This window comes from Aulonocara sp. 'chitande type north' Nkhata Bay, linkage group LG8 (assembly GCF_057382095.1).
Source record: "Aulonocara sp. 'chitande type north' Nkhata Bay isolate Kocher_YH1m ecotype deep benthic linkage group LG8, A_spYH_male_GT1.1, whole genome shotgun sequence".
In the NCBI taxonomy this organism is placed as follows: domain Eukaryota; kingdom Metazoa; phylum Chordata; class Actinopteri; order Cichliformes; family Cichlidae; genus Aulonocara; species Aulonocara sp. 'chitande type north' Nkhata Bay.
The window spans coordinates 5253802-5281621 of NC_141351.1; the positions used below are offsets into that span (position 1 = coordinate 5253802).

Genomic DNA, 27820 nt, shown 5'->3' on the forward strand with positions numbered 1-27820 from the left:
AAAGTGAAAAAAAGACAGTGCTTCAATTCAACCTTTATTATCTTGTTCTTTTCTGCTTTAAATTAATTTCCTCTCCTTTTATGTAACATCTGAAACAAAGGAAAACATCCTGAACAGGAGTGATAATAAAGACTGACTTAATTTAAACTGATACATAATAAAAAGAAACACAGTAAAACATAAAATGTCTTTAACGTGTCTGTAAAACACTGTTTCCAGCTCAGCTTGGTATGGTAAGATGTGGCATCTTAATAAAAATGCCTTCGGTTGGTTGCTTCGTCTTAAAAACAAAATATTCTCTTATTGCATTTAAAAGAAAAATATATATAAACGGAAACAAAAAGCGACTAAAAACACAACTTAGGAGACAAATGCAATAGTGCCAATGTTTTTGAACTTTTTAGCTATCACAACATCCAGTCAAGCACGCAAAAATGTGTACACACACACACACACACACACACACACACACACACACACACAGTCTTTCTCTCAAATGTAAGCTGTCAGATTTACATCTATTCACTTCCCTGACTGGAGAAGATCAGTGTTCAAAGGCAAGCACGCACACACACACGCGCACACACATGAATCTCTCATGGACAAGAAAAAAGAAAAAAAGGAAAATAAACATTCAATGTTGCAGCAATAACACAGACACTCCCGATATAATTGTCATCATAATCACATCCTTCTCCATTCGGTCGTAACTGTCAACACTCAGTTCATGCACACACAGGCAGGCAGGAGGGCACCTTGTACAGCGAGTAAATATGTGATCATAGTCACCATTACATCATGACAATATATAATAACCAACTTGATTTCTTGAGTAAGAAAAAATACAATAGCGAGGTCAGTGTTTGAAGGGCAAATAAGAGGACATCTCTGGATTTCCACTGTTTTTTTCCACACATTTCTCATTTCTTCTAAAACAGAAAACAAACTGATAAACAACCAACGCACATCGACAAGGAGATACAATTTTGCTTGTCAAATATAAGAGCAGTGTGTAACTGATGAAAAGGTGTGACGACGCTGTTGACATGGAGGGTGGGTGGCCGCTGGGTGTTAGCCAAGGCCACTGCTGCTGTAACATTTAATTGTTCTTTAAGGTCTATGTAGTTGTGTTGTAGCTCTGTTTCAAACATGGAGGGATTTGTGGAAGGATGCGTCAACAACAAACCCAGAGGCATATAGTGCAAGTTTGGCTAATGTTGTTTTTTTTGTTTTGTGTTTTTTCCACCCTGGGTCCCATAGTGATGGCATATTCCCACCAATGTAGACGTGTCGGTACCTACTAAAAAGACTCTTTCCTTTTGCGCATCTCAAACGTTGCTGATCGTCCATTTGACTCAGTAGTGTGGCGCTGTCCCAGATTTTTTATAAAGTCCCGATCCTTCCCACTCTTAAGCTTCCAAAAGTGGGAACTCCGAAGTACGCCAGCCAGGTCTAAGAGGGCTCAGTCTGCATGTCTGACTTTTGAGATTTGACCATTAAATAGCAATATAAAATTAAAAAAAGTGGCACACTAAAAACAGCAATAGCTAAACTTGTTGACGTGTAGGACTCTGGCTGAGCCTGTCTACAGTGCATGCCTGAGTGATTGGGTCTCTGAATGCAGGTGTGTGGTCTGAAGTACAAAGACAAAGAGCTATCCAGTTACGTCCTAAAGAGTTTAATGGATTTCACCTTTTTCCCCCGGTTCAAGTTTTACTGTTGTCTTCATTTAAAGTTAGGCGGTTTAATGTCTGTGTGAAAGTAATGTGTGCATGTAGCTTGTGTGTAGTATGACTGTTGAGTGTCTATGTTGGATGACCAGTGTAGCTTTTTTTTCTCCACGTCAATGCAGAGCATGACGTGTTTCACCTTAGGTGTAAAACGTGTGTGTCAGCTGGCCCCTCAGATAGAGTCGCCCCCCCCGCCCAGGAGGTCCCCTGGAAGCAGCGAGGCGGGGCTGCCCATCTGGTGACGATCCTCAAGCGCCGGAGAAGCCCAGAGGCTACTGCTGGGGTACCCTGTCCCCCCCATCCCACCCACACTTCCCCACAGACCCTGCCTTCCGGCCTCCACACCTCCGGCCCCACCTATCCCGGTGCCGTTGGTGCTCCATTGGGTGAAAATGCCCAATCCGGGCCCCTGGGTGGCAGACTGGTCCGACGAGCTGCCTGTGCTTTCTAGACTTTGCCATGCAGAACTGGAAGACCCAGCTCCTCCATTTCCTGCCCCTCCGACTGTGGAAGCTCCATCTACTCCTCCTACCCCACCGTTTCCTCCTGCTCCACCTCTTTCACAGCTTCCTCCGTTACTGTTAGCCCCAACTATGGAGGCTGCTGTAGGCCCGGAGCCTTGGGAGCCGGCTGCAGCTCCTCCGCTTCCTGCTCCTCCAGCCTGGGAATGTGCAATGTAGCGAGCCACATCTTCCTCACTCATAAACTCCGCTAAGATGGTTGTGTTACCCAAAACACACCTGGGGTAAACAGAAAGTCCGTCATACACTTGTAATGAATGAAGGGCCTCAAAAGGCTTTTCAGCCTCAAAATGAACTGCAAACGAAAGTTTAACACTCAGTTTGTGATGTATAGTCTACACAACTGTGAAACACACAAAGTGAAACTATACCAGAATATGGTTTGCTACACATCACGTTTGCGAGCAAGTGAAAATGACTAGGCTTGTTCTTTCTGCAGGATCCAGATCACCTCTAAACTTCAGAACTTTATTGTAAAAACAACACTTAATGGTTTAACACTTTTCCAGGGATCAGTAACAGGGATCTTTGCAACTCTTGAAAGTCAAGCGTTATGATATTTTACAGAGAAAATGCTCAATTATGAAACAAACTAGGACAATATAATGCTGACCTTTAGATTTACTGGTAGATGGTTTTTTGTTGACGGTGAATAAAGGCAAGCTAGCCATTTGCTACCACTTCTAGTCAACATATTAAGCTAAGCCAAGATGTTACTTTAGTTTCTTTTACTTTAAGATTTACTTTAAAAAGATGTTATCAAAATAATTCCTTACATGTGAAGTGCACTCTGAGCCTTGGCTGCCTCTTGTCTGGAGCTGTAGCGAATCAGAGCAGTGCCCTGGGTCAGGCCAAGGTGAAAGGTCAACAACGGCCCGTGCTGCATGCAGATGGTTCTCAGAGTGGATCCATCAATCTGTAGTAAAAAAAACAAACAAACAAGCAGACGAAAGATCTTAAAAGGACAGTAATAGGTTAAGATGTCAAACAGACTGGGATTTTTAAATGTGCTATGTTTCAAACATTGAAACACAGCACTGCCAAAATCAGGGGCAACCATGATGGACCTTCACTGCAGTTTCAGGCTGTCTAAGTAGATTCTGTTGGGCTGGCTATAGAGATAGGTGGTGATTTCTGCGGTTCATAGAGAATCATGTAAGTCTGGATAATAATCACAGGTCTGTTTGGTGTGTCACAAGCATTTAGCTCCAGCTAAGATAGCTTTGGGGATCACTAGACCTTACAAGGTGTGCTTCCACAACAGCACCACACCAAGAATTAAGGAAGGCAACAGAGATGGTGATCATGAGGCCTTTAAAAAATATATATAACTAAATAAATAAATAAATAAAACATTTGTTTAAAGATGCTTTGGGTGGTCAATACTGGACTCCATGTTCAGCAGAGAAATTTAGTTCAATTTTATTTATGCAGCGCCAAATCACAACTGTTGCCTCAAAGCACTTTAAGTTAAAGACTCTACAACAATACAGATTATTTAGAGGACTCAGTTCTACTTGTTCAGGCACATGATCAGGATTGGACGAGAGACCTCTCTGATCTGGCCTGGGAGTGGGAGTGCTAGAGATACCCCAAGAGGAGGTGGAGGAGGCTGCTTTAGCCTCAGCTCCCACTGCCGCTAATACAAATGTGAAATGGACTAATCAGTTTGAATTAATTAATAAATAGTTTTATTTGTTTTCTTCTCTGCATTTTGAGAAATTCTTTTTCTGCAGATCTGCCTGAATGTGTGTGTTTGTGTACCTGTGGCGTGAGGTTGCTGAGCACCAACCAGCAGGTTTCTCGAGAGCTGCCGTCACTCCAGGTCGAGCCTGCACAGAAAAGAAACCGAGGAGAAAAGTGGTCTTAGTAACAGGAGTCATCCATGGAGTGTCACTTTATTTTTCCTCCCAGTTTCTCAAAATAAATGATGAACAACTTTCCCACTGCATGAACTGAGCCTCACTTAATCTTCCAAATGAAATATAAATGGATTCTTTAGCTCAAAATAACACTTTCAGTAATCAAAGACATTTTTTTTTAAATCTCCTGACTAAACATTTTTAAAAATTACTGCGTTCAAAGACAAAAACCAAAACAACATGAAAAATTAGTCACAGCGTTACCAGTGCTGTTCGAGCCACTACTCCAGCTGCGGGCAGCCAATCGAGGGGCTCCTCCTGACCAAGGGGAAGGCGATGGCTGCTTTTGACTGGCTAGGCCTGGAGGTGGGCGGGATAACTGGGTCTGGCTGCTGCCACGACTGGCTTTCCAAGACTTAGGTCCAATGGGCTCTGGGGGCCAGCTGGTCTTGTATTCTGTGTACTTTGCTGTAGGAGACAAAAGGACACAGGCAAGACGGAGACTTTAAAATATCTGCAGACAGTGGATTAATGTAAGGAGCAACACATATATTCCATATTCTTTTAACTGGTTCATTACAAAGCTACTCCCTGATGTCCATGGTTTTCCAGGACTAGAATTTTCTAACATATTTAAGTGCCGTCCAGATTTCACTGCAAATTATCCAAGTATCTGCAGAATAACATTTAAACCTGAATCTGTTAAAATTGTGACCTTCAAAGCAATCAAATCCAATTCAAATGTATATTGGAAATTCTTTCACTGCTTCATTTACTTTCTCTTCTTGTAGAGTTTATTAAAAACCCGACAATTCACTATTACCAGAAATTATGAAGTAAAAATACAAACGTAGATAAATTAACCAAAAGCCTAGAAGGAAGATGGTATATATTCATGTGTATGGTTACCTGAGTTGTGTGCGTTGTTGAGAGGACTGTCTGAGGCACTGTAGGGCCAGGCACCAGGTGAAGGCAGCAAGGTGTTGAGAGGAGGGGTGGAATCTGCATACAAAGATAGTGAGAACCATAAAATGAATGATCATAAACGATGCAAAAACAGCCTCCATGAGTAACATATGTAGAGCTAAAGTTGCACCTTTCCAATGTCAAACTGCTTTTTATACATGCCAAGTGAACATCAGCAAAATTTGGAAAACAACATATGAATCCAATGAAGATTAATTTTCTATTTCATGTCATAAAGCGCTGAATCACCACAAAAGTGACACTCATGACACTTTTTATACCAAAGTTACAACAACATCCTGGAAAAAACCCAGTGACTCTCTCCGACTATGAAATCAATCACAGTGGAGGAAAACAAAACCTTCCTTTTAAACCTTTAGGAAAGCCATTAGTTTCAGTTTTAAGCACTTGTTTCCAATTAGTCAGATAAGGGAAAACACAAGAGGGAAAAATCTGTGTCAGCAGGCTGCGACCAAGTTTACTGTGAAAACAAACCCACTTGCACTGGCAGTAAAAACACTGATCTATGTGAAAAAACTAAATTGAACGTTCTCATACCTGCTCAGTAATGCAGATGAGATGAAAAATATAATTTTGGACTGCGCCATTGTGCAAAAAGGAGCCACAACTCCCTGTTTATATCTTTACTTGGTAGCAAAATATGAGGAGTGGTATCCATAAGAGTATCGGGTGTCGACACGCAAATGCTAACCTGTATTGTCTTGTAACAATTGGTGCTCTGTATCATTGAGAGTGGGTGGCACTGTGTTTCCCATCATGCTCCCTGGGGTCATGTAGGGGTCAGACTCAGGGTCAACACGGTCAATTCCTTTCCATGGCACACCAGGCTGGAACTCTAAAGAAAAAACAAACATGTGGTCCGTTAAAGCCTGAAAAGCCTAAACTTTAACCCTACAGGCTTAAAGAGGACATGAAACAGCACAATTTAGTTGGTTTTACACGAAATTAAGAGTTGTTCTTTTTTTCTGTTCATAGTAAATTACAAGTGGTTAGCTTATTACAGAGGGGAAGAAAGACAAATTAACAGGTAGTTGGCAGAAGATGGCGCTGACAGATGATTTGACAAGTTACCTTTGACACCTTATGGTTTATGTTTTCAAGCCAGTAAGCATGAAAGACATTTATGACAAAAAATTGCTCAAATAACAATTGGTGCTATACGGAGGTGTAGAGAGGTTGAGAAACACCACCTTATACAGGTATGGTAACTGCACAGGGATGCCACCCTAGCTCTACCCACCCTTACCAGATACTCTGCTGTGAGAGGGATATTTTGGGAGAAGCAACATGCTCGCTTTGTGAAGTCTGTGTGGAGACAGCCAACAGCAGGTACACTTATGCTAACAATAGCTTGGCTTTAGTTGAAGATGTCGAACTAAACTGACATTTTTTTAAAAGTTGCTCATTTTAAGCTGAAAATCACATCCACAGATGTTGTTTCAAGTGTTCAAAACTAGTATACCTGCTAGTTAGTAAGCTACTTTGCAAACTTGCAGTAATTGGCAATTAAGTCAGGAGCACAGACTCTAAAGTGACCATTGGGTAACCGCTATTAGTTAAACGGCTAAATTCACATATAAGACTATTTTAAGACTTCGATTTTGTTGAAACAGAAGCTTTACTGTCCTCCTGAAATGTTGTTTGGTGTTGTGAATGTCATCTACTTTTCATGTGGACAGCTGGCAGTGACAGTGATGAAAATAAAATGTAACAAAATTAAGCATTGTGGTTATTCTTTTCACAATCATTTACTGAGTGTAGTCTATTAGAATCATGCTGAGTACAATGATCAAACTAAATTTTTTTGGCTTTTATTAATACTAATTAATTACTGTTTATAGCACTACCCGGCCATCTCCTTACAGCGCACAGCTAATTCTTGTGTTAGCTGGCCAGGTGGGACAATCTGTACACCTAACAAGGCAAAATTAAACAGAGGGGCCAGCCTTAGACTTCAGCTTGTTAGTCTGAGCCACCCTTTTCTGCACACAGTCCTCATTTATAAAGTGCTCTATAAACTCTAGCATGATGGCTAATGGGTAGATTCTCCCATTTCAGCTCAGCTGGCATCAACAAAGAACCACTTAAGAGAAAAGAGAAAAACTCATTGCTGTACTGAAGTGACCCCCTTAAAGTACTTTTTAGTTTTGGTTTCCTTGTTTTCCACTGGGTTAATGGTTCTGTCACTGTTTAGCTGACATAAACCAATGGTGGGCTATTAACAGCAACCAACCAACACAGTGATGTCACTGATGTCAAGATTTGCTCTAACAACTAACTTAAAACACTGAATTTTTAAATCTAGTTTCATAGACTGATAATGTATGACAGCTTTTTTTTTTAAAGCAGGTGTCTATGATTAAAATTAGAGGTAATACATGTTGTGTTTCACGTCCTCGTTACATATAGTGCACAAATTTGATAATCATCATCTTGATTTAAGGTAGTCACTAACCAGGGGGCCAGCTTGGTGTGGAGGCAGGCTTGGCACACATCTTGTTGCCAGGGGTGCGATGCCAACTGTCACTCAGCCCTTCTCCAACCATCATGTCATACTGCGCATATGGTGAGCCCCCTGGCATCTTTATGGGGGTGACAGGACCTGGTAGGTAGGAAGAGAGCGATCACAGTAAGATGCGACTTCACAGCTAATCTTAACCCTTTCTGCCTGCACTATGAAATTACTTTCAAAAAAAGTTATAATCTCACCATTTTTATGAAACGCATTCTCAGATGAGGAAGTGTCTGGAGAACAGTTTCCCTCCATCATCCACTTGAAACGGGACTGCTGACCCCCTAGGTCCTTCATGGCTCCAGGCCCCCCCACCACAGAGCCACCCAGGTCCAGACCTGTAAGGTTCACCCCAGATCCAAACCCTGAAGAGAAATATTACAACGGTTATTTTGTTTTAACACATATGTAGTAAAGTGAATCCACAGCTGCCATAAAACAAAAAACAAAAAAAACCAACCTACACTACATTCAGTTAATTTCAAAATTAAAAAATGTTTCAGTTTCATTGTTGAAACAACAGTTTTAGGACATTTTTTTATTTAAAAAGTAATTGTTTACCAGAGTATGGTCCTAGATTTTTTTGGTGCAGGTCAGCCACAGATGGTGCCAGGCCTGGGTGGGACATGGGATCAGCCACAGGCAGTTTAGGACCCCCTCCTCCACCATGGTGGGAGGGGGATAGTTTGGAGCTGCTGCTTAACCCCCCGACCTGCCTCTGCTGCTGGAGCACTGCCATAATCCTGGCCAGCTGAGATGATATAACAAAAAACAAGAACAATCATTGAAGAGGTGGAAGTAAAAAACAAAAACAAAACAAAACAAGAAGAGAGAAGTGTGTGTGTGTGTGTGTATACCTGCTGAGGGTCAGTCTGCTGACGTGTGTTTGGTGTGAACTTCCTCTGGTTTTGCAGTAGCTGCTGCTGCTGCTGCTGTTGTTGTGGCTGCTGCTGCTGTTGGAGGAGGAGCTGACAAGCCTGAATGGACATTAAAAAAGATGCAAAAGGACGTGAGATCGCAACATAAAGAAAAAAGAATTAAGAGCAATATTTTTGGAAGTTCACTGTACAAGCCAGAAAAAAAAGAGAAAAAGTTTGCTTCAAGACCAGTTTTAGGTCACATTTTGTTTTGCATCCTTCACACTGCAAAAGTATTTGAATGGATTTTACGGTTTCAGTGTTATAACAAAAAAAATTAATTTCCTTCTAGCTATTTGGCTACATAATTTCATATATATGCTGACTGTGTCACACAAATTATGCATGAAAATTAGTCACACATATGAGAAAGTAACAATCAGAGGGAATGACGCCTTGGTAACGGTGGTGTACGAAAAGTACAGATCAGATTCTCCAGTGGCTGCGTACAGCCTTGCCTATGCCCTTAGCAGATGTGTGCTGGAGCCCTGCAGTAGCCTTCAGAGACATATAATGCTGCTTCTCACCAGCTGAAACTGGATGTGGGGTGGGTAGATGCTGCTGAGCATTGCAATATGCTGGGGGGACAGCTGCGGAGGGAACACACCTCCCCCAACTCCTGCCACCCCTCCCACACCACCAACTCCCCCCATGTTTCCACTGGGAGGGGGCATCTGCTTCAGCACAGAGCCTGGCACCTAGAGACAGACAGCAGACGGGCACACCTGTTACCAAAGAAACATTTTGCTTTCCTGTAACTATAAGCAAGTACATTAGCTTCTTCCTGATCAACATTCAATCCCTTTACATGGTCTCATCAGTTGGTGACAGAGATGCACTGACTGAAAGCTTCATGAAATCTTTTCCAGTCTGAAACACTGATTTTTTTTTTTTTTGGTAAAAACTAAAACTGACTACATACATAATATTTCTAACTTTTAAAAGAAATTGTAATGTATGGCCATATTAAAATATTAACCATTTACTAACTCTTATAGTCTCGCTAAGTGCAGGGTGTTACAAGGCTTTTGATCGCTTTCACTTAAATGAGAATGTTAAGCAAGAGTTGCTTATTGTAAAAAATGAGAGATGACTGGACACCAACCAAGTCTACAGACAGATCAGCAGATCTATGAACATGAGGAATGATGTATGCTACATTAGCATATTACTTTTTACTTAAGACTCATTAAGTAATTACATAAGTAATGTATGTATCCATGTATGTATGTATTCTAACCGTACTAAACTGAGCAATGCCAGAAAATGCAGGGCTCTAGAATATGAGTATTTTGTTACATAACACCAGCTACAAGGCAAATCTGGCTTACAAAGAAAAGTACAGCCTTTACAGTTTCCAAGTTGAAATCATTCTGCATTTGTATCAGCTACATCCGATATAAACAATAAAAACAACATGGCACAAAATGAGAATGGTTTAATGTATGACGCAGATGTCAAACTAAATTTACACCACATAGCCCACTTTGATCTTCAAGTGGGCTAGATCAGTTACTCTCCCCTTTCTAATAGAGTAAAGACATTTAAGTAAACATTTAGTGCCTGAAATGTCTTAATATAAGAAGATGAAGTACAATTTCAAAAACAGGTCTCAGTTTTTCTAAATAATAAATGTGAAAACTTACAGAATAAGTTCTGGTAGCTCATTGCCAAGACTATCCAATATTTAAAACAATAATAATAAACTTTTATCGTAGATAGTGGAAAAACAGGAACTTTTCTGTCATTTAAATTTAAATCTATTAAATAAAAAAAATTTTTAATACCTGAGGTGACAGGAACTGATGAGGCACTTGCGCTCGTATCCCTGGTGACTGGTTTATCTGCGGGATACTTGGCTGATGTCTGGACTGAGCCATTCCTCCACTACTGCCAAAGATATTGTGACCAGCCTGCGATCAAACACAGAAAATTAAATGTCAGATGACCTACAGTGGAGGATGGAGTATGTGAAAATCTTAAAAAATTAAGCCGAATGTGACAGAAGGTGGATGTAAAACTTTTCATATTTATGAACATCTAATGAAAACAGAAGATTTATACAAGGACTTTAAAGACATTAGGGCAGAAACAAAAGGAGTGATTATCTTACTTGTCTAAAGGGGATAGAGTGGTTGAAGAGGGAATGGGGCTTGTAGACAGAGGGTGGAGAGTACAGAGAGCAAGGACCCTCCTCCCCAAGGCACCCATCCTGATTGATCAAAGGCAATGTCTGTCACAGTGACAGCCAGTGGAAGACCAGTTTTGGTGGTATATTATGGTGTAGGGGAAGTTTGAGGAAAGGAGAAATGAGGCAAATGGAACAGGCAGGAAGAAAAGGTAGAATCACAAGAGGAAAAAATTATGATAAAAGACAACATGTTATCTAGACATGAAAGACACGAGATACAAAGACATGGTAATGAGGCATCACCTTGTCATAATAAGCCCCAGCATCCCCAGGTGCTGCCTCTTTGGAACCAGGAGGACGATAAGACACCCCCACACCTCCTCCTCTTCCTCCCTTCCTCATGTCTCCATTGTAATCAGTCATTCCCATGCCTCTTTTATCCATCTCTATTTTCTTCTCCTGGATAGAACCTGAAGTTGGGTCAATGTTTGGGCCACTGGGATCATCATTCTGTCCAACAAAGAAACCCAATTTCACCATCATGAGCACTGCTTTTAACACTCACTGCACAGAACACTATAACGTGTCAAATGTAATTTATGTTAATTTTTAGTATGAATTCCTACCACAACAAGAAGTAAGAACGTTTCTATCTTACCATCAACCCCATGTTAGAGAACTGTCTGTTAATGGGGCCCATCCATGACTCTCCTCCACCAGCTTTCAATTGGCCCTAAGAGACAAATACAAGGAGAGCAAAGGAAATTACTTTAAAGATTTTTTTTGTTATAAGAATTCACAATAAAAGCATTCCAATTGTGGGACTAATTCACGTAAGTATGTTTACTCGCCTGTCAGTGCGCCCCAGGGCAGCTGTGGCTACAATGTAGCTTGCCATCACCAGTGTGTGAATGGGTGGATGACTGAATGTAGTGTAAAGTGCTTTGTGGTCCATAAGGACTAAGTAAAGGGCTATACAAATACAGGCCATTTACCATTTATTTTATCTCTCCTAAGGAATGTTGACAAGACTAAATGATGGCTAAATAAATATATTTAAAAAAAAAAAAATCATGAAATTACTTCAAATAATTTAATTTTTTTTTTTTTAATAAAACAGAACCTGTTAAGGACATCTGTCCTTCCACTTAATAATTGATTTTTCCTTTACAGAGATCAATTTTCCCCAACAGTAACCCACCTTACTGCTGGGCTTCTTCCCACTGTGGCTCTGACCCCAGCCACCATTGCTTCCCTGTCCCCAAGATGACCCACTTCCCTGGGAGCCAGTACTATTCCACATGCCGCCACCTTCCTCCTCATCCTCCCAGCTTGGGTTACGTGATGCTGCCACAGGGCTCTCTTTGTTCCCCCAGCCATCTTGCATAGTCTTTGAACCTGCAGAATAAAAGTTACAAGCCATTATCAGATTATGATTAAAGCCATTAGAAAATGACATTTATATAAATACAAACACTTTAGTTGTGTGTCTACTGCATCATGCATCATAACAAAACCCGGTACAACCAATGCAAACCTCAAAATCAGACTGTATGACTAACACTTGCGATTCATTTCAAAGACGTGGTTTCGTTTAAAACTGATTTTCTGACCAGATTTGATGGGATTTGAAGAAGGGTTTCCCCAGCATGTTGTCTTTCCTCCAGCATCATCAGGGTCTCCCCAACCAGTCGGAGCATCACTAGGCTTCCCCCAAGCTGCTGTGCCATTGTCTACTGTAGGACTAGTTGGGGAAGTGCTCCCCCAGCCTGATGGACCTGCAGATACACATGGGCATGGTTAAGGTGAGAAACAAGAAAGAGGCTTCTTTTAATCAATGTTTATTTGTTTGTTTTTACAGGGGAAGTAAAAAAATAAGAGTCTACTCAAAGGACACTTCTTTGAACAGTTCATGGCTTCATGTGGTCTGGCTCACTGATCCAAAAATCAAAGTGTTTTGTCTGCAACCATACTGGCTTCCGCTATCAGTCAGCAATGACGCTTCACTGCTACTGTGGTTCCACAGTCACGACTGCAAAAACGTCAAGCTGCTGCTTGGTTGACTACTTTCCCATGGCTGAGCTGCTATCTTATAACACTAAACTTCAGTGATGACCTATATAACAGTTGCTCTAGCTGTCCCATTAAAACTGCACATTCAACAGTGGATTTCTGATTTGTTCACTTCATTCAAACAGTGATTTTTGGTGGCAAACTTCAGCTTCTTCAAATTGCTGTTTAAGCAATGAACAAATATCAATTTATACAAAGCAATTATACAGAAAACTGTTTTGTTTTGATTTCAGTACATTTAACATAATATCCTTGTGTTTAACCACAAGAAAATCTTACTAACCAATGGGATCACTTTTATTCCAAAAAAGATAAAAATAAATCATAGCACAAATCAGACCTTTCTCATTTTCACATTACAATGTGTAACAATGTATAAGGTGTGAACGAGTTCAGCAACTCTGGCTATAAAAAAGACAACAAAAACAAAACAAAAACAAAAAACAAAACAAAAAAACAACCAACAATACCTGATCTAGTTCACCTAGACACAATGCTTTCAAAGGAAGAAATGTTTCATCACTCATCTAAAGTGAAAACAATGCATTCAGATTAACTGTATCGGCTTTATCTGATCTAAAGTGGTCTGACCTCCACTTCAAGACTTCGCTGCAACAAGGCAACACTTCCTGCACAGAAACCCTGCTTGTGAACCACTTGAGAGTTTAAAATCCTCCAGTGTATACAAAATGGTCACCATTCAATTTAAATTTGGGGAAAGATAAAAGTCAAAGGGAACAAAAATCTGGTGAGTCGAGTGGGTGGTGATCAACAATGATGACTGGTATGCACGTGTGCCAGTGTACAAAGACACAAACTAAAGTTAAAGTGGTTTGTGCCAAATGCATTTCCTCAGATTAAAGGCTTTTTCACACCGGGTGCGTAAAATCTATATGAATATTTTTCTGCATTAAAAATATTTTTCAGGCTCGCCCATTCTTAATGCAGCCAATCACAACAATTGTGTATTTTCACTGATATGGAAATAGGGCTGCTCGATTATGGCAAAAATGATAATCACGATTATTTTCACTGAAATTGAGATCACGATTATTTGACGATATTTATTTAACCCTTTAAGACCTACTATAGAACCAAGTCCACCAGAGCTTATATATATATATATTTTTTTACATGCTGTAGTGCCATTTGTGGGAGCATTTCAAGTTGCTATACATCAATACAACTGTTATAGCCCATATTTTAATAATATGTATGCATTAAGTCCATAGTAATTACATAAATTGCAAAAAAGTGCAATAAACTACAAAAAAAATTGAAAATCGCTTTTGTTTTGTTTACATATATTTCTACTTGGAGAAATTTAAGAGGCTTATCCCTCAAAACTTTAAAAACAATAAAGTTGCAAAAAATTGTTTACAACAACAGGAAATTTATTTTGAGTGTCTTCATAGTTTTATTTTGGAGATACAGCAATTTTTATATACTGCAGGAAAAACAAAAAACAATCCTATGATGCAAATTTGCAAAGAAAACAGCATGTGCATCATTTCACTGTGGGAAGTGTTACGAACAGCTGATCGGAACGGCAAAGCGTGTTTCTGGAATATTATGTTTTTGTTCCTGCAAGCGCTTTTTATGCAATTTTTGCAAAGCTTTATCTGGAAGGAAACCGTGACCGAGGACAAGCTGATGGCATAAGATGTAAGTACAACTCCTCCGGTTTCATATGCAAAACAAATTATTGCGCTAGCTTACACGGTTCAGGTTCTACAGGGATTTAAAAATAGTTACGCAAAACGGAGCGTGCTGCTCTGACCGGCTTTAAAGGGTTAACAATGACTTTAAAAAATAATATAAAATAGTGTGCAACACCACTGAAGTTTTTTTTTTTTTTTTTACCTCTCTTTTCAACCAACGGCAGTCACTCTCCAAATAACTTCTGCTTAGCTTTCCGAGCTTCCCTCGGGTCCTCTTAATCAGCGGTCTCCAACCTTTTTTGCGCCACGGACCGGTTTATGCCCGACAATATTTTCACGGACCGGCCTTTAAGGTGTCGCGGATAAATGAGGGAGGGGCTAATAATCGGCTCAGTCATTTTTAATGATCGTTGAAAACCCAGATCGTAATCGTGATTAATTGAGCAGCCCTATATGGAAATAATAAAATGATACCATTTTACCTCAGACACACAGCTAAACACACTCGGCTCTCTGAAATTGTGTTCCCAACTCTGCCAAGAAGTGTTCAAACTCGCCTATGACATCCTTTCATACGTAAGAAAGCCGTGATACATCTTCAACTCCTGGATCAAACCATGAAATTCTCCCTACTCCTGCCTTCCTGTGAGAACTGGATGAACCAAGAATTTGTTTCTTCATTTTCTTGTTTATAAACATCAGGACCAGCTCTTCATCACTTCATGTCAACCTCATTTTTTATTTCAGTCTTTAAAAAAAGAATTCTACAAAAATGCAACGCGCTTGGTGTGTATACAGGTTATTTGGCTGGTTCTGATCCATAGAATTCTGAATTTCGCATTGTTTTTTTGCGCAGCACGTTCAGTGAGTAATGTCTTTACGCAGACTTGAGTCTGACCCTGAGGGAGACTAATTCAAAATGCACAAATAATAAACAGTGACAGAAATGATAAGCATGCGGCAGGTTGCATTCAGGTTTGAAAACTATAACTATACCACTAAAAAGTCCTGTTTGGAATCTGAGGCCAGCTATGATTACCAGCAATGATTCTCAATATCTAGGACAGATCAGTTTCCTCCATAAGTTTATCACTGCTCTTTGAGTACACTTTGACATGATGGCGGAAATGCAAACAGTCAGATAAAAGAAATTAACAGAGGTGAACAGGGAGACGAACTGGAACAAGAAATTGATAAAAAAAAAAAAATTATCAGGTATTGTTGTGGATTTGTATGGGTTGAGTTATGGAACTTATGATTACACCCTGGTTAGTTAAATTAAATTCCTAATAACTTACCCATAGCGGAAGACTTCCCAGGTCCAGTGTTGAAGTCTCTGTTACCTCCAAGTGCTGCAGTCTGCCTGCTGGGCTGCTGCTGCACTGGAGGTCCCTGCTGTTGCTGTTGCTGCTGCTGTTGCTGCTGCTGCTGCTGCTGCTGTTGCTGCTGCTGGGCCTGGGCCGGGCCCTGGGCCTGGCCCTGGACTGCATGACCACTGTTCTTATCCCACAGGTTGACCGGTTTGTAATGATCTGGGTCTCCCCATGCTGATGTTCCATCATCTACTTCATTCTTCCGGCTTATGGACTGCGGCGAGGGTTCCTCCCAGCCGCTTGGTTCAGATCCACTTCCATCTCCTCCAGGGACACCAGGGATGGGCCCTGAAGTCCAGCCTGAGCTTTGGTTCTGATTCTGGGCTTGAGAGATGAGTTTCCTCCCCCCACCCCCTTGCATAGCCCCTTGGTCCATTGCTTGGTGCAGCTGTGGATGCTGTGATTGTTGCTGTTGCAGTTGTGCCTGTGGGCCTGTGATGGAGCCCGACTGGCTGTTTGGCATCTGGTGCATTTTGTTTCCTCCACTCCAACTTTGTTGGGGTTTGGACCCCATGCCTCCAACAACACCAATACCCCCTCCTCCACTTCCTCCACCACCTGTACCCCCTGCCCCCCAGGTCCTCCGGGGAGCACTTTCACCCCAGTCTCCCCACCCACCCACACCTAAATCCCCACCTGAGTGCCCTCCTCCATTCTTCCTCTCATCTCCCCACCCTCCTCCACCACTGTTTAATTTGGAGTCTTGCTCTCCCCAATTCTTACCTACCCCAGCCTTCTGTTCTGATCCCCACCCACCCCCTCCATTCCCACCCATGTCTTTCCACCCTCCTGTCCCTTTTTCATCCTGACTTCTTCCCCAGCATCCAGTCACAGAGTCACTTTGTTTCCCAAGATCACCCCATCCTCCTTTTTCTCCTCTACTATTGCCTCTGTATTCATCACTACCCCAACCTGTGGCTTCCTGGCAATCCCCAGCCCCCATCCCTCCTCCACCCCAGCCTGTAGCTTTCCCCTGTTGGCTAGGGCCTGGCACTACCCCTGACCCTATAACAGGTCCAGTTGGAGTCACTGGCCCAGATTGTGATACGCCAATATTTCTCATGTTGGGGCCGATAGGTGGTGGGGCTCTCCCAGACAAAGAAGCCCCACTACTGCTACTGTTGCTGCTGCTCTCCCAGCCCTCACCAGAGGACCCAGTGGATGGAACCAGGGAAGGGCTGACCCCTGGAGTCACAGAATCAGTGCTTAAGGTCCTAGGTCCACTAGAATATTGAGAAGGACCACCGAGAGAAGGTGGATGTTTTGATGTAGCTGATGAGGATCCACCTTTACTCTGTCCTGCATGTTTATCAATGTTCCATTCTGTGTTTTGGCGGATCTGTGTCTGGCCCCAGCCTGTGTTAGACAGGACCCGAGGATCCAGATCAGAGCGATTTAGCAGGCTCTGTAAGGCAGCTTCTGCATCAACTGCCTGCCGACGTGGTCGGCTGCTATTAGGCGCGCCCCCACTTCTAGAATTTCCACCACTGGACGACGATCCTCCTTGTCCTCCTACACCCTCACCCCATTCTCCCGTTTCACTCTCTCCTTTCTGATTGTCCCAGGCTCTGGTAGTAGTGGTGGCTGTTGAGGAAGAGGAGGAAGCAGTGGGCGGGTTCCCTGCTGTGCTGCCTCCACTACTGCTGCTGTTACTGCTGCAGGCTCCACTCATTCCCTCACCTCCTGGATTCGGTCCACCAACCCCACCAGAGTTTCCACCCCACTCACTACCAGAAATCCCTCTTTCACCACCATCTCCCGATAACCCCCACCCTCCCTGAGATACCCCAGAGGTTTGAGTCATGTTGCCCCCATTTCCAGCACTACCCCAAACATTAACCCCACTTGTGGAACTTGGATAACCCCAACCTGAAGTCCCATTATCCCCTTCTGCAGCTCCAAATACCCCCGTGCAAGTTCCTCCACTCTCCCAACCATCAGTCCTTGAGGCACCCTTTTTGGAGTTAGCTGCAGGGTAAGAAGGCTGGCCTCTCCATGAGGAGACAAGGCTGTGCTCTTCACTCATCCCACTTCCTCCCGCACCATGGTCCATTCCTCCCCCTATCCCTTCTCCCCCCGCAATTTTTGGTCCCGCTGATTTACTATCCCAATTCCCTCCACCCATTTCTCTGTCTCTGGATGGCATTTGGTGAAGTTGGTGCTGATGGGTGTTTGATTGATTCACAGATAAAGATGGGTGACCCCCCAGGACACCGGCTGCCCCTAGGGAAGCAGAGTTGTTGGCAGACCCGCCAGGGCCCTGATGGTGAAAGGAAGACTGACCTCCTTCACCTACAGCAGCGGGGCCATCCTGCTGCACCAGTGCAGGCCAGGCTGAAGGGTTGGCATTTGGATTGAAGTTGGCACCTGGAATCCCACTGCTGCCATCAACGGAGCCACTGGCATCATGGCTCCCTGGCACAGCGGGGGCTTTGGAAAGTGAGGAGGACTGTTGTAGCAGAGGCCCAGCTGCAGTTACTGCAATACCTCCTCCAAGATGACCCTGGGAGGCAGCCGTCACCCACGCTGAACTGCTGGACGACTGCATACATTCATTGGGCAAAGAGAACGAGGAAGTGGGTGAGGATTGGTTGCCAGAGGCACTAATGCTATTCACAGGCATTCCGTTGTTGCCGCTGCTCCCTCCATCACTGCCAGCAATACTAGGCCACTCCTCTAGGTCATTGCCATCAACAATCACCTTCTCCCTGCCCTGAGAGGAGGCCTGGCTGCCTGAGCTTGCCACCCACATGGAATTTGCATAATTAGAAGTAGTAGTAGAAGCAGCAACTGATGATGAGGTGAGAGCCAATGAGGAGGCTGCTGTGCCGGAATCTGTAAAAGTAAATCCCACAAAAGAGCAACTTTAGACTCTTCATCAGTTAAAAAAACAAAACAAAAAAAGAACAAAAAACATTAAATAATGCAGTAAATGACCTGTGCTTTGACAGAGCTATGTAACGCTTGCGGATCAGACAGTGCTTTACAACAGCGGTTTCCAAACATGCAGAGACACACCAGGTGGAGCTTCAAATGTTTACATTTGCTCCAAATGTTTGAGTCAGTCACATCAGACAGGAAACAATTCTGAGAATTCACAGTGAGGAAGCAGACATCTTCTCTGCTCTGTTCACACATGGCCAAGGTAGCACCCTTGACTAATAATACAAACAATACTGGTTTAATCACCCATCTCCTGTTTTCTGCTATGTGAGAAAACCATCTAGATTATGCATTAACTTGATTTTCCTGACATTTCCCAGAATTAATGTGTGACAATAGCCTCTATTTCACAAACACATCACAGGTTGCAGGCCTTCAATGCTTGCCTGCCATCGTGAGGAACTCCTTTTTCAAATGACTCTTTAGCAAGCAGACAGGAGACTCTACACCAAAAACACCACCCTGTGATTAGTTGACAAACCCGCTTTAATACTTGTGACCAACAGCATTGTTAACACTTACCTGAAACAGCAGCCATGTTTGCATTGGGGCCATCTCCTCCCACCCCCCCTCCCAGCAGCATGGAGGACAGTGGCGGCTGACCCCTCTTCAGTAGCACTTTATGGTCCTGCTGGCAGCGGAATCGTGGCGGCACTTCTCTCGGCATGTAGCGCGGTGGCTGCTGAGGCGCCTGAGCTCCGCCTCCGCTACTTGCACTGCTGTTTCCAGCAACACTGGAGCCGCCAGCGGTGGAGGAAGAACTGGTGGTGGAGGTGGGCTGTCCGTTGGCCACTGCCAGGCGCTTGGCATTGTTGCCGCCCTGTGATGGGGTGGCAGCACTGCCAGGGCCTGAGGTGGCTGGAGATGGGGAGGCAGAGGGGGTGGGTCCAGGGCTGGGGGAGGCAGAGCTGCTCTGGGTAGCAGAAGACTGGGCAGAAGCCGGCTTAGTCAAGTCTGGCACTACAAGAAGAGCAAGGAGGTGAGAGAGATATTTGTTTAAGCAGGTGCATTTTAAGAATGCAAGTTTTATTTACTTCAAATGTAACCTCTAATCAAGCATTTGCCAGAAATGGATAACAAACTGGACTATAAAACAAAGAAATCGCTGATGCAGATGAATGTGCTCTCGTTTAAAAATTAAAAAATGCATCAAGTGTTGTCCAACACATTATTAAGCTAGAGAAATAATGTTACTGTGACTGTGATGCCATCACAATCTTTTTAGACATAAAAATATTTAGGAGCAAACTAATATTTATATCAAACTCCATAAAAATACATCACTGTGCTGCTTACCTTTGTTTTTTTGCTCTGCAACCTAAAATGAAGAGAAGCAGAAAGTCGTGTTAAAATTTAGTTTGTTTTTTGTTTCTTTTTGAGCCAGACAAAGAAAGGAAACTGTTTTTTTTTATATTATTAGTCTTTCACTATTCACATAATCTGTCAACATTTAGTCCTCACAAAATTAATGTAACATCTAAGGACATTTAAGGACAAGAGATTTCATTGCAACAAGTTCAACAGCTGCAGTGTTGACTGCAACTCCATAGCTTCAGGAAGCCCAAATTAGCCAAGATCATGAATCAGGTATCTTGTCAAACATAGTTAAATTGTATATACGTGTATACCAAAAATCTGAAATGGCATAATGTAAGATCAAAAATTCAAAATCCAAACTAAATGCTGTTGTTGAACCCACTGACTTAATGTGACAGTTCAAATGTGTCCACCTGAGATAAGAGAGCACACTGAAGTCACTTTAATAGAACCATACATATATCCATGCAGAACTGCCATTTTAAATGATATGGGTGAATGTGCACATATTTTACTGCCTGCATACTGTGTCAAGATACAAACGTTCATTTGAATTTGAGAATATCTGTCCTAGAGGACATGAAATCTGGTAATACAAACACACTCACCTTCTGAGAGGCTTCCCTTTTCCTTTTTTCGTCTTTTTTCCTTTTCTTGTCTTCCATGAACTACTGCTCCTGTCCTGATGCTCCTTTCTTCTGTAGAAAAAATAGCAGGCTATTCAAAATTGTAATTTTGTATCAACTATATTAGAACAAGCAACAGTTTGTTTTCATATTTTCTAGATTTTTCCTGTAAACCAAATTTATTCAAGGGGGAAAAAAAAGAAAACATTTAATTCTAACTCCATATCAGACACAATCTCTGTCACTACACTTCCACTGGACAATTGGATAAATGGACCTTTAGGTCCTGTAGGTCCAATCAGTTAAGCTTGATTGACTGGACCTACATATCCAGGAACCCATAACAGATAAACTGAAAGTTTGAAATCTAGATTTGTTTTTGAGACAGTGTGCTGGCAGTTACAAACCCAGAATCATACTCTTTACTGGCTTTAAATAAATAAAATAAGAATAATAAAAAAAGCAGATTTCAGCTACAGCAAAGAGTGCATTGTCATTAGGATTCCCCATAGCTCCTCTATGATCCCTAGAGCAGGATGGATGTCAGGGACAAGCTAAACATGGTATTGTTAGATTTTTCAGTTTGAAGATGGAACAGCTGAGCTATACTACGATTTTTAAAAGAAACGAATGGTTTATACTGTTTATTTAACAGGGTGATAGAAATGTCATTCATTTCTATTAGAGCGGAACCAGGGAAGCGCCCGTAAATGCGCAAAATGTAAATCATGTATGCATTACAATATGGCAATAACCGCAACATTAGCATGTCTGGGTTCATGTTAGCACGTTAAAACACAAGTCGTTAGTTTTCTCCTTTAAAGGGGCTCGTTTAAAGAAAAACCCAAGCAATCTGGTATGCTCCGGCTGCCTCGGTCTTATGTTGGTTTCGTTTTTGCTTCGTGTCGTTAACACTTCCATAAAGCAGGATTCCTACATTTGGGGACAGCGACTTGTCATCGTTCTTGAAGCATTTATGATCTCAGGCCAGAAGTATCAGAAAGCCAGACATCATCACGATGTTATTTCAATCTGTCAGATCTGCAGTATAGTAAACCTTATCCAGCAGCTTATGCGTGACATACCTGTCAACGTTATTCCAAGCTCACCAGCATTCGGCAGCTAGCCCCACAGCACAAAAAGGTTTGAGTTTTGAGCTTAAATGGAAAGGCATATTCAAAAACCGAAGACACGGGTGGATAAATCCGCTTTAGCTGAAATAGTCAGACACATTCATCCTCGCCCCTTCAGGTTTACACAAGCGGCAAGTTCAGCAGCTGCTGCTAATAAAATATTTCGTCGAGGCTAACGTTAAGGAGGGGTTCAGACTAAAATACGTGGACACGGTGCACAGCAGACATTAACGAGTTCAAACCAACGCAAGTTCAGTAACTGCTCTATTAAGTGTACACAACGTTCTTGAACAGCAAACACATAAGAGGGCCAAATACCCAGCTCAGCTAACGCAGTGCCAAAAATACAGCTAAAACGGCGCTAATGCTACCGAACATTAGCCAGATAAGCTAAGGTAGCATTATCCAGTGACAGCAGCAATTACAAGTAGCCAGGTTAATGGCGCTAGCTTGGTTTGCAAGCGCCGTGGCATGGCATTCCATTAAGATGCAGCCCACTCGCATGCATTCAAACAACGTCCCAGTGCAACGCCGAGAAATGTAAAAAATTCACCCACTTACCTCGGGAATCACATATGAAGATACGCTAGCGTGCTAGCTAGCTTAGCTAAAGTGCTTCAGTGCGATTTTTTTCTAGCTTTTTGAGGCATTCGTCGAGGCTACAAGAACAGCGACGCCTGAGCGGAGAATCAAGTAAAGTGTCAGAAAATGAAAATACACGCGTAATAACGTACTGGTTCGTGAGCACTACCGTTATAATAGTGTAAACCCTAATGTGCAGAAGAATTTAAATTCAAAGCGCTGTGGAGTCAGTCGGGTGACGGGCGGCCATTTTGCTGCTCAGCATGAAGCGTCTCCAATGACCAGCCTGTAGCAGCTGCGTGGAAGCCCTCTGACTGGCTGGCTTCTGCCTGGAGGGATGCATAAAACAGGCTATTTGACCTCCATAAACTTCTGACAGTCAACTTATTGCTTATTTCGTAAGGGCTGCTTACAACTTTCTCTTCATAGCATGAGTCAGAGAAAAAGGGGAACGAGGAAAAGGAAAAACGAGGATGCCTCTGCAGGAGTAAAGGAGGGCGAGGACACCGAGGAGAGAGGACACAGGAAGAACATCCGCGCAACTAAGAAGTACATTGGAGCTCATGTTGGCATTCAAGGTAGGGCCTAATGTCGTCTTCTTGGAACCCTTTAAGATAAACACACTTACTTACACTTGTGTGACGTCACGTCCACAGGTGGGATATGGAAAGCCGTGGAGTCCTGTACAGAGATGGGTGGCAGCAGTTTCGCCCTGTTCCTGGGCTCCCAGCGATCGTGGAAGAGGCCTGCATTGGACCATACAGCTGCAGCAAAGTTTCAGGAGCTGTGTTCCCAACAGGGGTTTGACCCAGCTCATATCTTGCCTCATGGTTCCTACCTGATGAACTGTGGATCTCCTAAAGAGGGTCCGTCAGACACTGATTATTGTCTACCATTCCTTTCATGCCTAGTTATCTCTTATTATACTTTGCAGAATTATTCTCCGTTTTGGTCTAACCTGCATGCCATGTTTTCAACTAGATGTGTTTGAAAAGAGCCAGGCCATGCTGGTGGACGAGCTCAGCCGCTGCAACCTCCTGGGTCTCAGCCTCTATAACTTCCACCCCGGCTCCTCCCTGGGTACCATCACCACTGAGCAGTGTGTGGACAAGATTGCGAGCGCCATCAATTATGCTCACCAGCAAACACCATCAGTGGTTACAGGTACAGAGGGCCGCCAGAGCACCTGAAACAACCAGCAGTGTGTATCTACCTTGCAGGCATTGCCTTTTTGATGAAACCCATATGCAGAGACACTGCCAGAGGTAATAATAAAACTCATAGACTCCATCTAAAAGATGGACATAGGTTCCCAGTCTGAAAAGTGAAGCCAGTGCATTCTTTCTAATAACCAACAGGGGGCAGCAACTCTGGTTGCAGAAATTGTGGTTTCACGAATAAGACAACTGAAAATTCCAAGTTCCCAGTCGAAACTTTTTTGTGGAACGCCCCTTCAGCTCTGATTTCCCACTTGGAAAATTGAAGCAGACCAACATGCCCTGAGTTAGCAATCCAAGATGGCGGCACTGAACATAAAAAGCAATAAAACTATAAACGTTTAATCTGTACTGCCACTGTACAGAGCACTGATCAGGCTAAAGAAAAGTATTAGCCATTATTGTCAGTGAAACCTGACTGGCTCCACCTGACAAAGAACCAAAACAAATCCTGTTTTTCCCAGCTTTTTCTAGAACGGCGGCACTCCAGAGATCTGATATCCGAATACGCGGGTATGACTCTCTGACTCTGATCTCTGACCTCAGCAGGCACTATACCAGTGGGTTTATAGCTGGTTTGAAGTCTTATTTAAATACAGCATGAAGTTCATATTATAGAAAATGCATATGAAGGAGCACAAAATTGGGTCGACCTTAGTGTGGGCCTGTGGCAAGTAACTACCGTATGAACTTGCTCACCTGGTTTTCAAAACAGAAAGAACCCAATAGCATAGCAACAAAGCTCAGCCAGAGGTTTCATAACAAGACTTTACTAATTAATGACGCCATAGTGATTGTATCCATCTTTTATAAACCATATGTCATAAAGCACTTCTTTATTGTATTTGGTTCTAAATCCTGTGCTGTCCAGCAGAGGACTATAAATCATTGCCGTAAAGGTCAGTAGCTGCTCTGGCATACTGTAAACCAATTAGCAGTGCATGTCAATCTTACTAAATGTCCTATCCTCCCCGTTTCTAAAAGATGAGTTTTTAAGCCAAAGTACAAAAGGGAGATAAACAATGTAGCAAAGAACCAGTTGTCAAAAACTCAGTGATTTATGCCTTAATACACAAAAGTGCTCCATCAAGCCTGTGTGGGTGGGCAGGGAAAGGCGTATGTACGTTTTTGTGTACACTCCAGTTATACATCTGGTCTCTGGTGAATACATATTACCGAAAGGCTTGACTAAACAGATATGCCTTTTGCAGACTTTTTAAAAGGAATCTACTGAATCTGCAAACCTTTAGAGTGGAGGCAGCACATTCCACACCAGCAAAGCCTACAAAAACGTGATCACCCAGAGGACTGTTTGTGGCGGCGCTTGTAGCATAGAGGTAGTAGAGTCAGGTCGGAGTTTTTCTAACACAAGAATCCAAAGAATCCCTACACAAAATATAACTTCATGTTGTTAAGCTTTCTGTTAGTGGACTAAATCTCTTTATATATAGTTATTCTATACACTCAGTAAAACCTTTATTAGATAATCCATGCTACTGTGGGGCTGGACCCACTTTTGCCTTTAGAACTGCCTTAATACCATTTGAGTACAGTACCAACAATAAAGAAAATTCAGACCCTACCATCCAAACTCATCAGACCAAGTAATGTTTCTCCACTCTCCTGTTGTGTAGTTTTGGTGAGCTGATTTTAACCGTATCCTCAGTTTTCTACTCTTAGCTCAGAGGAGTGGGACCCATTCTGGTCTTCTGCTGTTGTAGCCCATCTACTTCAAGATTTGATGTGTTTTGTGTTTGTGCTCTTCTGCATATCATGGTTGTAACAAGTGGTTATTTAAATTACCTTTGCATGTCTATCATCTCAGAGCAGTCTTACCATTTTCCTCTGACTTCTGGCATCAACAAGGAATTGACACCCAATTGATATTTTTTCTTTTTTGGATGGTTCTCTGTAAACGATAGAAGTGGGAAAATCCCAGAAAATCATCAGTTTCTATAATATTTAGACCAGCCCAACCATGCGACATTCCAGGTCACTTAAATCTTTTTAATTCTCCCTGCATTGAGTTGCTGCCATGTGACTAATTAGATGCATATCTAATGAAGTGCCTGATGACTGGATTTTGATGCCTATCAACAGGAATGATGTTTGCATGGCACGTCTGTTAAATACAAAGCCATTTGAACTTTGCCTGACATTTTAATGTTAACGAAAGTTTGACATAAATGCCAGTGCAACTTTCAGTGGTTGGAGCTGTCACCTCCCATCAAGAAAGTCTGGGGTTCGACCCTGCTGATTGACTGGGTGCTCTCGCTCTCCAACTTTCTCCCACAGTACAAAGGTATGATGTCATGTTAGCTGTTCTGCGTTTGATAGGTTTAGATGTGAGCATAGGTAGCACATTGTGTGGCGTGATGGACGCAACCAAGAGTGTACCTGGGCCTTTTACTTGTTGACACCTGGGGTAAACCGTACAGCAGAATACAACAGCAAAAGCTGCGTTCAGACTCTGTTTGAAGAGATAACGACAGAGAAATATTACAAATGTATGAGTGTGTCATATTAAAAACCTTTTTTATTCTTTCTTTGTCTCTCGCTCTCCGGGCTTTCTGTGTGGTCAGTGTTAGAGAACATGAGTGGCCAAGGCAGTACGGTGGGCGGCAAGTTTTGTGAGCTAAAGAGCATCATAGACAGAGTGCGAGACCAGACCAGAGTAGGAGTATGTCTGGATACCTGCCATGCATTTGCAGCAGGTGAGTGAAACCTGATAGCAGCCTGTTAACCTCAAATTTGTTTTCTGTCCAACAGGGCTGTGATACCTTAAAATATTCAACCTGGCATAAGACCTGAGAGTTTCTTTCTGTGCTCAATTGTTGTTTTATGTCTCGTCTTGGGAGGATACGACCTTGCTGCAGAGGGAGGCGTGAAGGCCATGCTGGATGAGTTTGACCAAGAAGTGGGGCTCCACTACCTCAAGGCCATTCATCTTAATGACTCCAAAGGTATAGCCAGGGCATAGAGACAGAAAAATCACACATGCAAGTCTCTAGTTGTCTTTCCTTATTCTTTCTGTGTAACCTGAAGGTAAACTTGGCTGTAACCTGGATCGGCATGAAGATATCGGTAAAGGTCACATTGGAATCTCTGCATTTCAAGAAATTGTCAATGAGCCCAGGCTGGACAACGTCCCTCTGATCCTGGAGACACCCGGACGGTGAGATGGTTGTAGAAACTGTGGGTTTGTTTGTTGTATATGGTAATGTATTTTATTCATTTCCAAAACAGGAGCTGCTCATCCTTTTTTCAGGTTCCTCTTTAACATGGCTGCTATGTTCTTCCCCACAGGCCTGGATTTGAATACGCTGAGCAGATTGATCTTCTCCATTCCCTGTGTGAGAAAAAGTGAGAAAAGCACTACTGATGAGTCGGCACTGATAAACTGAACTCTGCAAACGCACTGTTAGCTGTGAAGAGAAGAGTTGTTTTTTTGTCTAGTACCAAAGTGGAGGAGTGACCTGTTGTGTTATCTCTAAACACGGTCATATTATTAGTTGTTCACCACATGAACAGTTTCTCCAAATTACAAACTTCGTCTTTGAATGCGAGTTAAATAAAGGTGATGTTGGAAGTTTTTAATATGGCGTGGGGAGGAGTCTTGTTCCGAGTGAGCCTTTAGGGGGCAGCAGAAACACACAAATGTAACCCAAACCTAACGAGACTTTGGTTTCAAAGGGTGCGGGTAGAATAAGTGTGAGGAAATGGTTTGCACATTTATATTGTTTTTATAGTACACAAGAGGTTTGTTTTTAACTTTACGCAAAAAGAATTAAAAAAATTGCTGATAAGTGAAACAAACTGAATTAAACGGAGGAAACAAATTATTGATCAAAAGGTAAATAAACCTTTTTGGATGACATATTTCCAATGGCAACACAAACACAGGCATACAGATAGAATGATACGTATACCTCACTGAAGTTTCAAACAACAATTTTGTTAAATACTAATTACATTTTGTTACTATGACTAAATTGCTGTAAGTTCTATACTTTTTAATCTGTCATATATTACTCAATTTTCTTTTAGATGCAGGCCTGCATGACAAAATTAGAAAGCGGTTTTATTTTCCTACAACGTTCAATTCTGTTTGCTTTAACTCAGTGCCTCATCAATGGGACCTGCTCCAGATTTACCAGTCAAATTCTGTATGCAACTATTACAGACCCTAACACATGACAATCGGCCATTTTTGAGATGGGGCCAATGACTGGAGT

The 27820-nt window shown here is 42.4% G+C and overlaps 2 protein-coding genes across 5 annotated transcripts; one reads left to right on the plus strand and one right to left on the minus strand.

The window, feature by feature from the left end:
- Positions 1–21: 21 nt before the first annotated feature.
- Positions 22–22660, minus strand: tnrc6ba (trinucleotide repeat containing adaptor 6Ba). Of its 4 annotated transcripts, none has more exons than XM_086302882.1 (23): positions 22538–22649; positions 22348–22463; positions 20636–20722; positions 20007–20028; positions 19233–19670; positions 15693–18602; positions 12274–12438; positions 11862–12058; positions 11319–11393; positions 10964–11170; positions 10643–10762; positions 10317–10442; positions 9057–9227; positions 8470–8589; positions 8174–8363; positions 7810–7977; positions 7556–7702; positions 5792–5935; positions 5023–5115; positions 4378–4581; positions 4016–4083; positions 3028–3167; positions 22–2470 (listed from the first exon to the last, which is right to left on the minus strand). In XM_086302882.1, exons 3-23 carry the CDS (start codon positions 20690–20692, stop codon positions 1903–1905), a joined length of 6330 nt encoding a protein of 2109 aa, XP_086159008.1. In that variant the 5' UTR covers positions 20693–20722; positions 22348–22463; positions 22538–22649; the 3' UTR covers positions 22–1902. The 4 variants fall into 4 exon arrangements, with proteins under 4 accessions (XP_086159008.1, XP_086159007.1, XP_086159009.1 ...); XM_086302881.1 differs by having other exon boundaries at positions 20636–20725; XM_086302883.1 differs by lacking the exons at positions 22348–22463; positions 22538–22649 and adding an exon at positions 21739–22267 and having other exon boundaries at positions 20636–20725.
- On the plus strand, positions 21629–27182 carry LOC147322905 (uncharacterized). The gene is made up of 8 exons (XM_086302889.1): positions 21629–21796; positions 22798–22946; positions 23025–23234; positions 23350–23532; positions 26168–26299; positions 26444–26548; positions 26631–26760; positions 26892–27182. Exons 2-8 carry the CDS (start codon positions 22799–22801, stop codon positions 26950–26952), a joined length of 969 nt encoding a protein of 322 aa, XP_086159015.1. The 5' UTR covers positions 21629–21796; position 22798; the 3' UTR covers positions 26953–27182.
- Positions 27183–27820: the final 638 nt, after the last annotated feature.

What these genes read in the sequence shown, in the direction of transcription:
- tnrc6ba (XM_086302882.1), bottom strand. Translation starts at nt 20,692, where the DNA reads ATGGAAGACAAGAAAAGGAAAAAAGACGAAAAAAGGAAAAGGGAAGCC. An exon ending in AAACATGGCTGCTGTTTCAG is followed by an intron (nt 18,603 to 19,232) that starts GTAAGTGTTAAC and finishes TTACTTTTACAG; the next exon opens with ATTCCGGCACAGCAGCCTCC. An exon ending in GCTCAGAGTGCACTTCACAT is followed by an intron (nt 2,471 to 3,027) that starts GTAAGGAATTAT and finishes TGTTTACCCCAG; the next exon opens with GTGTGTTTTGGGTAACACAA.
- LOC147322905 (XM_086302889.1), top strand. Translation starts at nt 22,799, where the DNA reads ATGAGTCAGAGAAAAAGGGGAACGAGGAAAAGGAAAAACGAGGATGCC. An exon ending in CTGCCATGCATTTGCAGCAG is followed by an intron (nt 26,300 to 26,443) that starts GTGAGTGAAACC and finishes TCGTCTTGGGAG; the next exon opens with GATACGACCTTGCTGCAGAG. An exon ending in ATCCTGGAGACACCCGGACG is followed by an intron (nt 26,761 to 26,891) that starts GTGAGATGGTTG and finishes TCTTCCCCACAG; the next exon opens with GCCTGGATTTGAATACGCTG.